This window comes from Rhipicephalus sanguineus, chromosome 4 (genome assembly GCF_013339695.2).
Source record: "Rhipicephalus sanguineus isolate Rsan-2018 chromosome 4, BIME_Rsan_1.4, whole genome shotgun sequence".
In the NCBI taxonomy this organism is placed as follows: domain Eukaryota; kingdom Metazoa; phylum Arthropoda; class Arachnida; order Ixodida; family Ixodidae; genus Rhipicephalus; species Rhipicephalus sanguineus.
Genome location: NC_051179.1, coordinates 48,230,588 through 48,243,389, shown reverse-complemented (window position 1 = coordinate 48,243,389; position 12,802 = coordinate 48,230,588). Strand labels below are relative to the sequence as shown.

The window sequence follows — 12,802 nt, the reverse complement described above, 5'->3', positions numbered from 1 at the left end:
AATAAATGCAAATAAATATGAACCACACACCAAAAGTGAAAATTCATAGGTTGCAGATTTGTTTACACTCATCTTCATGTTAGGCCTAAAACACTTTGAAATGGGAAGCAATCTCAAAAACTCCGCTAAGTTACCTGTAATACTTGGTCGGCGAAGCTGCCTGAAGGCAAGCTAAGCCATTCAACGCAGTCATTTGTTGCGAACCAAGTGAATCCCTCAACAGCAATGCCAACTTAAGTTCGAAGCGGGTGTCCAAAACTGCCGACGTGTTTTATGTGCACTATGTAGACCAGGCAAACATGGTAACGCTACATCTAAAAAATGGCATGCGTACAGTAAGTGCTACGGGTCGTTTAGCGCTCTGTACATCTGCATTTCAATCGAGCCATTCCGCTAAGCCCATTAAACTATAACTGTCTAAAAGCGGTGGTAGAGCAAAGCACTAAAAAAAAATTTGCTGCGAGTTCCACGCCATGGAAACCGTCGGGCAGTGAAGCTGTAAGTGCACAAGTGTATGTGATTGGCTGGCGAGATTAAGTGGTGTTGTAAATACGCTGCTGGATTTGAAATATGCACCCTTACAATTGATTGGGCAAAGAGAGACCATGTGACCTGCGGGCTCAGGCAATGCTGTTTCAGTGAACGCCTCACGTGACGTGCTTTGCCGTCAGCGCAGACAGCAACCTGCCAAGCGTGCGTTCCCTGATACCTAGATGACCACCTCACAGGCCCAGGTTCCTAGCCTTGGTTTATTACAATTATTGCAAGTATCTAATTAGTGTAATTAATGAAAGTGCGAATTGCTTTCCTGGTATTGTACCAAAAGTCATTTTGGTTTGTACCAAAAGTCATCGTCATCATCATTTCGTTTGATTATTTCTTTATTTACTCCCCCCTCTGGTCACTTGATCTGCGTGACGCCCACCACCGCCACCACCACCACCACCACCACCACCACCTACTACTAATACTACTATACTACTCGGCAGGCACGTAGCCAGGATTTTTTTTCGGGGGGGGCCCAAGGCCTTATTGTTCGAAAGAAAGTCATTCCATGGCAAAAACAAAAAAAAAGTTGCCTGGCAATATAGAAGGCTGGAAAAATTTCGGGGGGGGGGGGGGGGGGGGCCGGGCCCCCCGGGCCCCCCCCTTGCCTACGTGCCTGCTACTCGGCAATAACTTTTCTTGGCAATAGTGCGGAAGCTACAGAACCGAAACATTTGCCTGCGTGTGCGACAACAAATAGTACCTATTTTTATTTTCCAATCTACAGAGCTACCTAGCTCGAATAAATAAGGCTTTCTTCATCACACACATTATATATACATATATATATATATATATATAAATCAAGTATGGGAAGCCGTTGGTGGGAAACAATTATTGGACACTTAAAATTTTTTTCTTTTTTCATTTCTTGGACAGCAGCATGTTTTGTGCATGCCTGTCTCGCAGTAAACATGGCGTCCCAGATGCCGGCTGGACCATGCGCAACTGCAAACTCGCCGTTTCGTTCTTCAAAAAAGATATACTTGAAATGTGATAGAAAATGGAAGTCAAAACAGATCAAGCAAGTTATCTGCAACGTCTATGCTGGAATACGGTGTCGTCAGCCTGAATTGTCGACGAATGCTGTGAGCAAGCAAAAATGAAACTGAAGTCGGCTGAAAGCTGCCGGACTACTTGCGTAGTAACACACATGTGCGGATGCCCCGCCTCCGTAGCCTTCGCCCCACTGCCAAGATAAGGTGTCGCCGAATTACTACTACTACTACTACTACTACTACTACTACTACTACTACTACAATGATAATGGCACAGGGTAGGCTAAGACAGCTTTGGTGTAAGAACTTTTCAATTTAGTATGGAATATAAATACTGTGGGTACGTTTGATTGCCTCATGTCTCCTAAAGTTATTTCCCCCCCCACGGCTCTCGCATTGCCCAGAGTTTAGGTTCCCCGGATATCATTTGCTACACTGAAGTCGGTGCAGTTGCGTAGTAAGGTATGAGATGGTGCGAGTGTTCCTGTAATACTGCAACACGATACTGGTTATTCGGGGGCAAGAGGAACTTGCTTTCCTCTTCCTTGGCCTGGGATCTTTTGAGGTTAATGTGGTTTGTGCTGTTACAGGTGGCCCTACAGGAAAAAGAACTCTATGGAAGCAAGTACAATTCGATGGGACAAGAAAATGCTCCTTACATTCGTGTTTTCTCGAGTGCCTGTCCCGCTTGCGGTCTCGGCGGTCGCGCTTCGGAATCACAATGGTTGCCTGGGGGGGCTGTATGTGCAGCATGTCCTCGCCTCCATCCTCAGTGTCATAACTGTCACTGTGTGCAGGGAGAGAAAAATTTCAACTGTAGGACATGATTGAAGCAATGTGTTCAGTATTCAGCAATACTCTTTTTCAAATGCAGCAGGTCAAAGAGAAAGAAGAAGAACACAGAGATAATAAACTTTAATAAAACAAAGCAGTAAGTGTATTAAAGTCAGAGACGTGGTCTGGATGAAAACTGCTCAAATGCTCTGTACGTACTAAGCACAAGTTCGGGAGAAAATGGAGGCTTGGAGAGATGAAAAATCATTGAAGAGGGCGTATTGCTGAAGCCTATGTTTTGACATGCGGTCTTGTATTCTTCAAGGCAGCAACCCCCCATGTTCAAGGATCTTACATCTGTACGTACTAGGAAATGTACGATCTGTATATTTTCCTTGTAGGACAGAATCAAAATCTGGGCAGAAGATACAGTGAATGACCTCCGTATGTGTCCTAAGCTCTTCAATAATTACTTTACTGCTGTTTCCAGCCGATAAGACATTGGCACCGTAGAAGCTTTCAGCGTGTAGAGGCCAACGGCTACTTCCTTCAAGACTTACAGCAATGCTAATCGGTCGTTATCGACAGCTTTCCAAAAGTTTTGCTAAGTCACACGGGAAAGCAAAGCTGAAGCGTGCTGTGGTATTTGAAAAGTAAACGACGTGATCAAAACAGAAAAGTCGTGGCCATAGAGAAACGTATACACGACCACGTCCACGCGTTTGTGTTGACAAGTCAAGCTAGTTGCGTCTAGCTGTGCTCGGTCTGGCTCGGTCAAGTTTTCACACAGGAATCGCGCACGCAGCCACTCACCTGTCATCCGCTTGTTCGGCGTAGTCCTTCGTAGGCGACGTAACACTGCTCGAAACCATGTTGTAGCGCGTTTCTTCACGATCAATTTCGCCGTCTTCTTCCGAATCGTTTGAACTCCGGCTCATCGCAACTGCAGTAGTGTAGACGCGCAATTCGCCAATTGGGGGATTTCCGCTAGACGCAAAGCATTAGCTTCTTATGGCTAAACTACGCGATTTCCGCACAGCGGTAGAGTATAACTATATCTCCCTTAATAGTTAAATGAAGAGTGAAAAGTGCAATAAGTAGTTTACAAAGCAGTGGTCACATTCTACGGCACAGACGCCATAGCTATGGTGGCTAGATGGGGAGGTGTGCGAAACGGCGCGCCGTGGAGAGAGCGGACCTTCAGGACGCTGCGGCGGCGCTGCTGTCGGCACGGAGATGCGAAAGACGCGCGACCGGTCGCCTCCGCTGCGAAATAGCGGACTTCGCACGCTCTGTAATCGAGCTATCTGCCAGAAATTTGTAAGATCAATGGCAGCGCGCATGCCGTACAGTTCATCTTCCACTAAATACACCTTCACGTCGACATCATGCGAGGTAAAAAAACATACGGTCGCCTTCTTCTCCGTGTGTTAGACAACGGTGAAACCAGGGTGGTTTGAACCCTGCCGTAACTTTCAATTTCGCATGAGTATATATACACGCACGGACCAGTGGCGTAGCAGGGGGTGGCACACCAGGCCCGTGCCTCCCCCCCCCCCCCCCCCGAATTTCTTTCTGCCATGGGATACGGAGCACAAAATGACGCTCGACCACATCGATCTGCCTGCCCCCCAACTGAAAAAACGACCTCGGCTCTATGCTGGCCCAACGTGCAAGGCCGACCTGGCCGGCCATGGCCCGAGCTTGGCCGACAGAGTTGGGCCGAGGTTGGGATTGGTTAATGGCCTTACACCGGCCGACCTTTGGCTGCTAACATAGGCCCAAGGCCATAGGCCGACTGTGTAGACATCAGGCGGTGCACAGCTGGATGGATAATCTTGTCCGAATAATGTAGTGGAAAAAATAACAGCGGAAGCTCAGCGCTCATACAAGAAATTTTCGCTGACCGAGAAATAATGCACGCGGTGGAGGAAAAAAATTTGCGCCCACAGATATAAAGCAATGTCGGCTTGTCGCTGGCTCATAGTACCTGGCCAACGTGGTAGGTAGCAAAACATGGCCCTACGGAGGACCACGTTTGGTCGCCCGAGCATTGGGTGCCGACTCTTTCCCTGTCATTTGCCGACCGTTGGCTGAACGTCTTCGGCCAACTTATAACCAGCGTAATTGATTGCCGATCAGGGCCCCACTTTGGGCCGCCATTGGTCGGCCGACAATACAGGTTGCCGAGCGCTGTCCATCTGTTTGCCAACTATCGGCCGTCGGCCAATTTCAGTTGGGCCGGTACGCACATCATTCAAGGAGGTGCCTCCCCTCCTGGCACGGACAAGGGTGATTGAACACCCCTACCCACCCCGGAAAAGGTTTCTGGCTACGCCATTGGTGTTAGACAAGCTGGTTCTGTACACTAGGGCTGTTCCTTGAAAATATTATAACAGGGCGAGAACGCCTTTTAGCCATTAAAGTGGTGAGTGCATGCAATTCTCATAAAATGAAGTTCTGGCAAGGATTGGCTGCCTTACCTTTCAAAGTACACAACGAGCAACATGTTCGCTTGGAAGAGCTCAGGACAGGGTCATGCTTAAAATGAACATTTATTCAAAAATCTATAAATCTTTAGCAAAGTACAAGTACATAACATGAAAAAAAGATATTTACAAATTCACATAATGCACAAAATTTTAACTGGTACAACTGGAATAATATAGCAAAACATCACATTTATGAGGTAAGACTTCACATTCGCAGTAAGGAATGTTGAATGCTTCTGGGCAGCAGAACTTCTTAATTATCAACTCTTCGAGTTCACATAAAATAAGGCAAAATGGAACTTCATATTTATACAAACACTGAAATGTTCACAAGATAAATGCATTCCATCAGGTTGTTCGCCTCATCTTAAGGTGCTTCATTTTGTCTCTTTTAGCCTGTCTTGATGCGTTCTCATCTGCCACTAGAAAATGAAGCCTAGTTATCACATAAAATCTGATCACTTCATTTGTGACCTATACATTGTGCTGTGCGTAGCCAACCGTGTTAAGCTTGTTAATAGAGAGGCAGGAGAAGAGATCTCATATGCTGTTGCTCCTCAGCTTGTTAAAGCTAAAGCACTGCGTAAAGGCATCTTCCATTTTCAAGACCAGCTCAGTGCTTGTGAAGGGTACATCAGTCCTCTGTCCATGTGATTTGTTAAACATGACTATCTTGGACGCGGGCCCTGGCTGTCCCCTTGTAGCAACAACTCTGCACAGTCACCACATTTGGTTTTCTTTAGCATCCTTCGAGCTACATACCCAGAAACATAGCATGTTACACGCGAGTCACTTTTTTCCCCAACCAAATCACGGTGGTCTGGAAGGGCATCACATGCATTTAACATCTCATGGACCTCATTGAGCTGCCATACATCTAAAAAAATCATCAAGCTTGTTTTGCACAAATTTTAGGTCGCAACTGTTGCTCGGACCCAAAAGGCTATTTAACAGGCCCTGTGAAACATTGCCACGCGAGGGAGACCGTGCCAAGGTCTGAAAACTGAGGCAACCATTCGACGCTGCTGTTTTCCTTTTCGGTTGGAGCTTCTTCGTAAGGTACGACGGAACGTTCGGGAAAACAGTCCGTATGGCGTCGGGAGTCAGGCAGGGACGGTCTCGGCGAATTTGCACGGTTTCACCATTGATCACATGTTTGTACGTCCGAACGATAAATCGCTCATCTAAATGCGCTTCGCAAACGACACAGTTTTTCTCCAGTGACTTGTCTGCACGCGGGATCAAGCGCTCCCAAGCCTTGCTTCGTTCGTCGTCTTCAGGAGCGGTGAAAAGGGATGCCTTTTTACCTTGCTTTCTGGCGGAAACATGCCCAGAAGTGCATCCTGGAGCAAAGCAGTTTCTCTGTCTCTTTTCAATCACCATAGCTGTAACGAGCACGGTCACACTGCAAAAAGAAATCACTGAAGGCAGCGGCAGCACGGCAGCATTTCGCTAAAACATACGTGTTCCCCGATGCACCCCGAGCACGAAGGCATCTCCGTGGCGACAAGCGCGCCACCTAGCAGCGTCATGGAGCACTGGCGCGCCTCCTCTCGCAGCGCAGGCTGCCCGATGCTGACACCTCCCCATCTAGCCACCATACCATAGCGAAAGATTATAGTACAGTGTACTAGAATGGGGCAGTGGGCTCACTGCCGTATCCCTGCGCCGCGCCGCCGCGGCCCTCTCCGCGTCGACAGCTTGAGCGCCCGCCAGGGGCGCTGCCGCCAGTTTCTCCTGAAAACTCTTGCGGGGTGTGGAGCGCGTCCCCTTGGTCGGTGGGGGTTAGGCTGGTTACGCTGTAGTTGCGGGGGTATCAACTAGTATCAGCAAACGCGGGGTTGGTGGCGGGGAGAGGGCCACCACAATGATACAAAAAGAGATCACAAAAAAAAAATGAGGAGGGGAGAAAGTCGAGCATTTTATTCTTTTTTTTTTTAAACTGACCCAAGTAGTTGAAGCTACTGGTTTTCCATTTGTGTGTGCCCTGCAGCGCATGTTCACGCCGTTCATTCGTTTCAAGGACCTTTGTCGGCACCCCGCGTGCCGCTTTACTGCACTTATATATGCTTGTTTTTCTGAAGGATCGGCATCTGTGTCTATCCGCAAATCGCAACTGTCTCAAAGACGGCCCGCCGCTGCATCTGGACGGGAGGGACGCCCTTTTTTACAGCCTCAGGCGGTCGTGCACATAGAGCATGCAGCGTACGTGCAGAGGAATTTCTGGGGCTGCGTTTGACAACAAAAAACAGCTGGACCCAACGAAGCTATAGGAGTGACCGCAGAGTCAAGTGTGACAGCAATAAAAGCAAGAAAACGCGCAAGGGTGGTGACAACAAAACCATACTCGTGCTTTAGTAAAAAAAAAAGGGGGGGGGGGGTTAGGGGTACTTTTAAAAAAATAATAAAGAACGCTGGTACGTCGCTGCTTGTTTCGCTATCGAAGTCCTAAGCACATAACTATACTGACGGATGAAACGGGCTGGATAGTGACGTACAGAAAAAGGAGATGTAGAGGGGGGCTGAAATAGCTCTCATTAGGAAGCGGGGGAGGTCCAAAGGGATTGGGCTCTCTTTGGGATGCCCCAGTGGTAGATCGACGTTATCGTCGGCTGTCGACTGCAAACATCGCCGGCGTTTCTTGCTGTCCTTTATTTTTCATTTTCGTAGTCGACTAGCAGATGTTCATACACGTTTGTTGCATCTGTTTATTGTTTGACCACGAGTGACATTTTCGGCATTGATAATTCATATTGTGATACGGCAAACATTTGCGCATACATAGGCAGGGTTTTGTGTACATAAAATCAGTATGTCAGTGCGTGACACTGTCGAGTATTTCTTCGTGTCCTGTTTTATCTGTGCTGGTGCAATTCCAAGGTGCAATAAAAATGTGTACGCACGTGATACATGGTACTTGTTATGTACTCATATTAACTATGTATAAATATTTTTTTTTTATTGGGTATACGAGTCCAACTGCAGTTTTGGTAACCTTGTACGATCTACGTCTGTAAATAAAAATTTTTTAAGCGTACGGTGCGGATGCATTTATTACGAAGCCGTGTGATTCCGCCCATTATTGATTCGCGAAAAAAAAAAGAGCATTAGGTGGGTTAGTTACACAGACCAGCTAGATCATATATACACGAAAAATTTTTTTAAATGAGGCGTTGTTTATATTCGGCATAGTGGGGCTCGAAAGGCGGGAGTGAAGTCGCTATGATAGCTACAGTGGCGAAAGTGCATTGAAAATCGTATCGATCAGCACGACAGAAAAAAAGAAAAGAAAAACGAACGCCCCCAACTGCACACCCTTGTTGCAGCGGCTGTGTGGAGGAGCATTCATTTATGCAATAGCCGCTTAAAACATCGCTCGCCCTCCGTAAATCAGTCACAACAACAGTAACTTATTTCACAACACACAGAAAACTTGCATCAAAAGAACTTCCGTGAGTTGCGCACCGTAAGATTGACTTTTCTTGCGCGCAAAACAACAACGCGCGCTATCCGCGCCCTGCAGCCCGCCGGAAAGTTTCAGGTGACGCTGTGAGTCGCGCCGCCTGTCGGCGGCGACATGAAGTGCGTCACGCTCCGCCGCTCAGTGAGCGCACTATAAACTTCTAGAACACTGTAATTATAGTGAACTAGAAGACTTTCTAGTGGTGCGACCGGCGGCGGCTGCGGCCGGCGAGGGTGAAGCGAGATGACACTGACGGCCGGCGAGGGCGCTACTGCGCCTTTTCCTAGCCTCCGGCGCGCTCGTTGGCAGCAGTTGGCGGCACATACCTGGCTGTGAGGGTTGTGGTTTTGCTCGTTTTGTGCGCGCGATGTTACTCGGATAACTTGACATTATCTTGCGTATCTTGGCGTTAAGTAGTCAATGCAGTGAGAGGGAAAGATATTGTACCAGCGACTGGGAATTTTGCGATGACATGGCGAAAAGAAGAACAGATTCCCACTGTTTTGCACCAGGCTGCCGCACCGGCTATCCGGGCGCGCCGAAAGCATCGCTGTTCGCCGCACCAAGAGACGACTCGCTTCGAAGAAATGGGAGCGAAACCTAAGAAGAGCAGACAAGAGCCTGACGGAATCATCAGCTGTGTGTGAACATCACTTCGAAGCGCATTGCATATTGCGCGATTACGTTCATGTGGTCGATGGCGTGGAAGTGCGCATTCCGAGAGGCAAGCCGTCTTTAGCTCCCGATGCCATACCTACGCTGTTGCCGCAGTGCCCAGCCTACCTCTCCGTTAAAGCCCCGAAACAGAGAACGGAAAGGAAGAGACCTGCATGTTCGGTTCCACTTCGAAGAAAGAAACCGCGCCAGGACGTCGGAAGCGCTGACTACACTAACAACGAACATGAGGTGCTTGAAGAACCTGAACCTGCAGAATCGTCGCCTTTCAAGTTTCAGACCCTGCGTTCACTGGCACCATCGCCGAGGTGGTGCCGCATTGAAGATGATAGTGTTGGCTTGATTTTCGCGACGTCTTCGTTGAGGAAGCAAGGAAGGCTTGTTATTTGTCATGAGCGAGCTGTCATTTTCAAAAAATCGTTAGAGGACGAAGTTTGTGCTGCCATTTATTGTCAAGGCGTTCTGTGCTCAGAAAAAACAATCGCCTCCGTTGGCGACGCTGCAGCTGTACTGGATGATGCCATGGCAATGTGTGTTTGCAAGGGAGCAATGTCGGACAACGAATTCAGGCAAATGTTGCCGGTTTTGACGGTGAAGCAGCAAGCAGCAACATACACCAACGGACTCTACGTCTTCAGCGCCAAGTGCTCCGGGAAGGTCTTGTCCGATGGTAAGTGCATTCAAGTGCTTTGATCTACAAGCGCCGCATGTATTTATTGTTCAGGTATTTAAACAATTGTGTTTCTTTCGTGTACAGGACTTATTTGCCCAGAGTGCAAGTCGCATCGAAAGCTATTGTTGACAAGAAAGTCCTGCCAAAAAGCTCGTGTGCCTAAGAAAGGAGCCCTTGCCCAGCGCCTGAAGCTTCAAAGGCAAAAAACCAAGCGTTTGAAGAATAGCGCCACTGCATTGAAAAATCAACTGAAAGCAATGTCAGCTAAAAACAAAGCCATCACTGAGGAGGAATTTACCACTAGGATAGCAGCCCTTCCTCCAAAACAGCGTGAAGCAACACTTCACATGTTTAAATCGGCATCACGAAAAAGCGCAAAAGGCATGAGATATTCGAATGAATGGGTTTTGGAATGTCTTATAATGAAAATGAAGAGCGCCAAGCTTTATGAGCACCTGAGGAAAGAAAATATTCTGTCACTGCCAAGTAAAACAACATTGCGCAAATATTTGAAGTCGTACAGAACAGGGTTTGGCTTCTCCCCAAAGATTTTCAATGTGGTGAGTGAAAAGACAGCCACAATGGAGGAATACGCATGCCACGGTGGAATAATTGTAGATGAAATGCACCTTTCTGAGCATCTTTCTGTAACAACCGCCGGCCACATAGATGGTTTTGTAGATCTAGGTAACTTTACATCTTCTAAAGATAAGCATACACCGTGTGACCATGGAATGGTTTTGATTTTCGTACCGTTCATTGGGAAATGGACTCAAATTCTGGCAGCGTTTGCAACAAGAGGAAACGTCAATGGAGGTACCTTGACCAAGATCATGCTTGAAGCCATAATTTTGGCAGAAAAAGCAGGCCTGAAGGTGGACTTCATCACATCAGACGGTGCAAGTTGGAACAGACGCATGTGGACGCTAATGGGTGTCCAGGCCTCCTTGAATGAGATCAAGTGCAGTGCACCACATCCAGTCGACGAGCACCGTCAGCTCTACTTCATATCAGATTTCCCTCATCTCCTCAAGTGCCTTCGAAACCGGCTGGTATGCTTGGATTTTCAAACACCGAAGGGTCAAGTAAGTACCTTAATCAATCAAAATAACGTGCTATTTAACCTACCACACTTTTTCTTCCAGTCACTAACTTTCAGTGGATTATCACTGCTTTGGTTATATGCAGGTGACTATGCGAGCAATTCGCAAGGCTTTGGAACTGGATGGCAGCAAGGTTACCCTGCAGGCTATGCATGGCATCACATCCAGCCATACAAACCCTAACAACTTCGAGAAAATGCGAGTTGGTTTGGCAGTCCAGCTCTTCAGTGAAAAAGTTACACATGGGCTTCAGCTGCACAAAGCCAGGCTGGAACATCTGTGTGGTAGCATAGCAGCAACAATTCACTTTTTTGAGTAAGCATTGCATAATTTTATATTTACCTAATTTTGTGCTACTGTAACTCTTTGCAGATTTCTTAGCTGCACATACAGCTCACTGAAACATTCTTTTGCAGGACCATACATGGTGTTATAGAAGTCATGACATCGCGCTTTCCAGCTCAAGCACTCCGTCCCAACTCTCGATCAGCTGAGAAGCTAAACTCTTTTCTAACCTTTTTGTCAGAGTGGGAACGCCACACAAATGGGCAAAGGGGCTTTCTCAGTCAGTCCACAGCAACTGGACTGCGAGTAACACTATCCAGTACCTTGTCGCTGTTGAAGTATTTGACTGAAAATGTAGGTTTCAAGTATTTGATGACAAGCAGGTTGAGCCAGGACCCTGTCGAACATCTCTTTGGCATCGTTAGGCAGTCGTCGGGGTGCAATACCCACCCGACACCTCAGCAGTTCATTGCTACAGTGAACTGTCTCAGCTTCAGCAATCTTGCGCATTCTGTTTCAAGGGGAAACTGTGAGCCTGCTGTTCTCAGTTCACTCTTGAATGCAGATGCTGGTGAGCAGAACACTTGCACTGGGAGGCAGAAGTTGATTGACAGGTTTCTCGATGATGGAAACCTAGATGCCGCAGATGCCTTACTCACTAAGGCTGCGCCAGATCATTCTCCTGTTGTTGTGGCGTCAAGCGATCGCAGACTAATCTTTTACATTGCCGGTTATGTTGCAAGAAAGTGCATTCTTAAAACTGGTTGTGAAGAGTGCATTAACCTTCTTTTGCTCACCAAGGAGGCAGCTGATGATTTGAATATGGCTGAGCTTGTCCGTTTGAAGGACAATGGCGGGTTACTTTATCCTGCAGGCAAGCTGTGCAAATTTGTGGCCGACCTCGAGGAGTCATTCACAACGTGCTTTAGCCTTTTAGAACTGCACTCTGAAAGCGTGCTTGATGTGTTAGACCTTGTAAAAAAAAAGCAGAAAACTACGCTTGGATGCCCAGAACACGCTGAAGCCATAGCTGCTGACGTAACTGCATTTTACTTAACGACACGCCTGCATTTCTTCACGAAAAGTATCAATCGAGCCAGCGACAAAAGGCGGCAGGCATCAAAGCATTTGAAGTTGAGTAGGTGCTAAATGAGTGTGTACATGAAAGCTGTTGATCATGACGGTCAAGATTTTTTCCTGTCATTATTTTTGTAGTGAAGTAAGTTGTCAATAAATTCTTCATATGTGGTTTCATATGAACATGGCTGTGGTGTCATTTTTCATAATTACACCTAAATCAAACCGCCATAATCGCCAAAAACCTTCGTGGCCATAACCCTGTTGTTTAAGCAATGATGGAAAAGGTCCGACTGAGCAAAAGTATGGGGCAAACTTCGCGCCCATTAGGTCATTAGGGGGAACTCGTGCGCACGCCTATGGTCATGCGAAAAGTTCGCTTTGCACGTCATCACAATGGTACGTAGTTGTTGGTGGCATTTATAACCAAAAAAAAATTACTCTCGAAGTCAAAGTTTCGCTGACAACACGAAAATCGGAATGCGGTATTCTTCGCGACTTAATAGTGACGTGGCCTTCGCGCACGCTTTTTAAATGTTTAACCACGCTGGCCATCAAAACTTGTGGGCTTTCACCAGTGGGAAGAATGTAATCGTCGAATGGAATCGATAAATCAGCTTAAAAACGCGAAATAACAAGCAAATTTTAAAAAATGCCGCGAGGTCTCGTCCTATGAAAAGTTGCAGTGGCGCCACCTCGTGGCGTCAGTATGAAAA

At 47.1% G+C, this 12,802-nt stretch overlaps 1 protein-coding gene across 4 annotated transcripts in view; it reads right to left on the bottom strand.

The window, feature by feature from the left end:
• The window catches only part of LOC119389924 (cyclin-dependent kinase 11B), a 41,966-nt gene extending 38,504 nt beyond the window's left edge, over window positions 1–3,462 (bottom strand). For all 4 annotated transcript variants that reach the window (XM_049414586.1, XM_049414588.1, XM_049414587.1 and 1 more), the window contains exons 1-2: window positions 3,132–3,462; window positions 2,204–2,331 (exon numbers count right to left, since the gene is read on the bottom strand). In XM_049414586.1, the coding sequence (XP_049270543.1) occupies window positions 2,204–2,331; window positions 3,132–3,256 (253 nt within the window). In that variant the 5' untranslated portion in view covers window positions 3,257–3,462. The remainder of the gene's footprint in view (window positions 1–2,203; window positions 2,332–3,131) is intronic.
• Window positions 3,463–12,802: the final 9,340 nt, after the last annotated feature.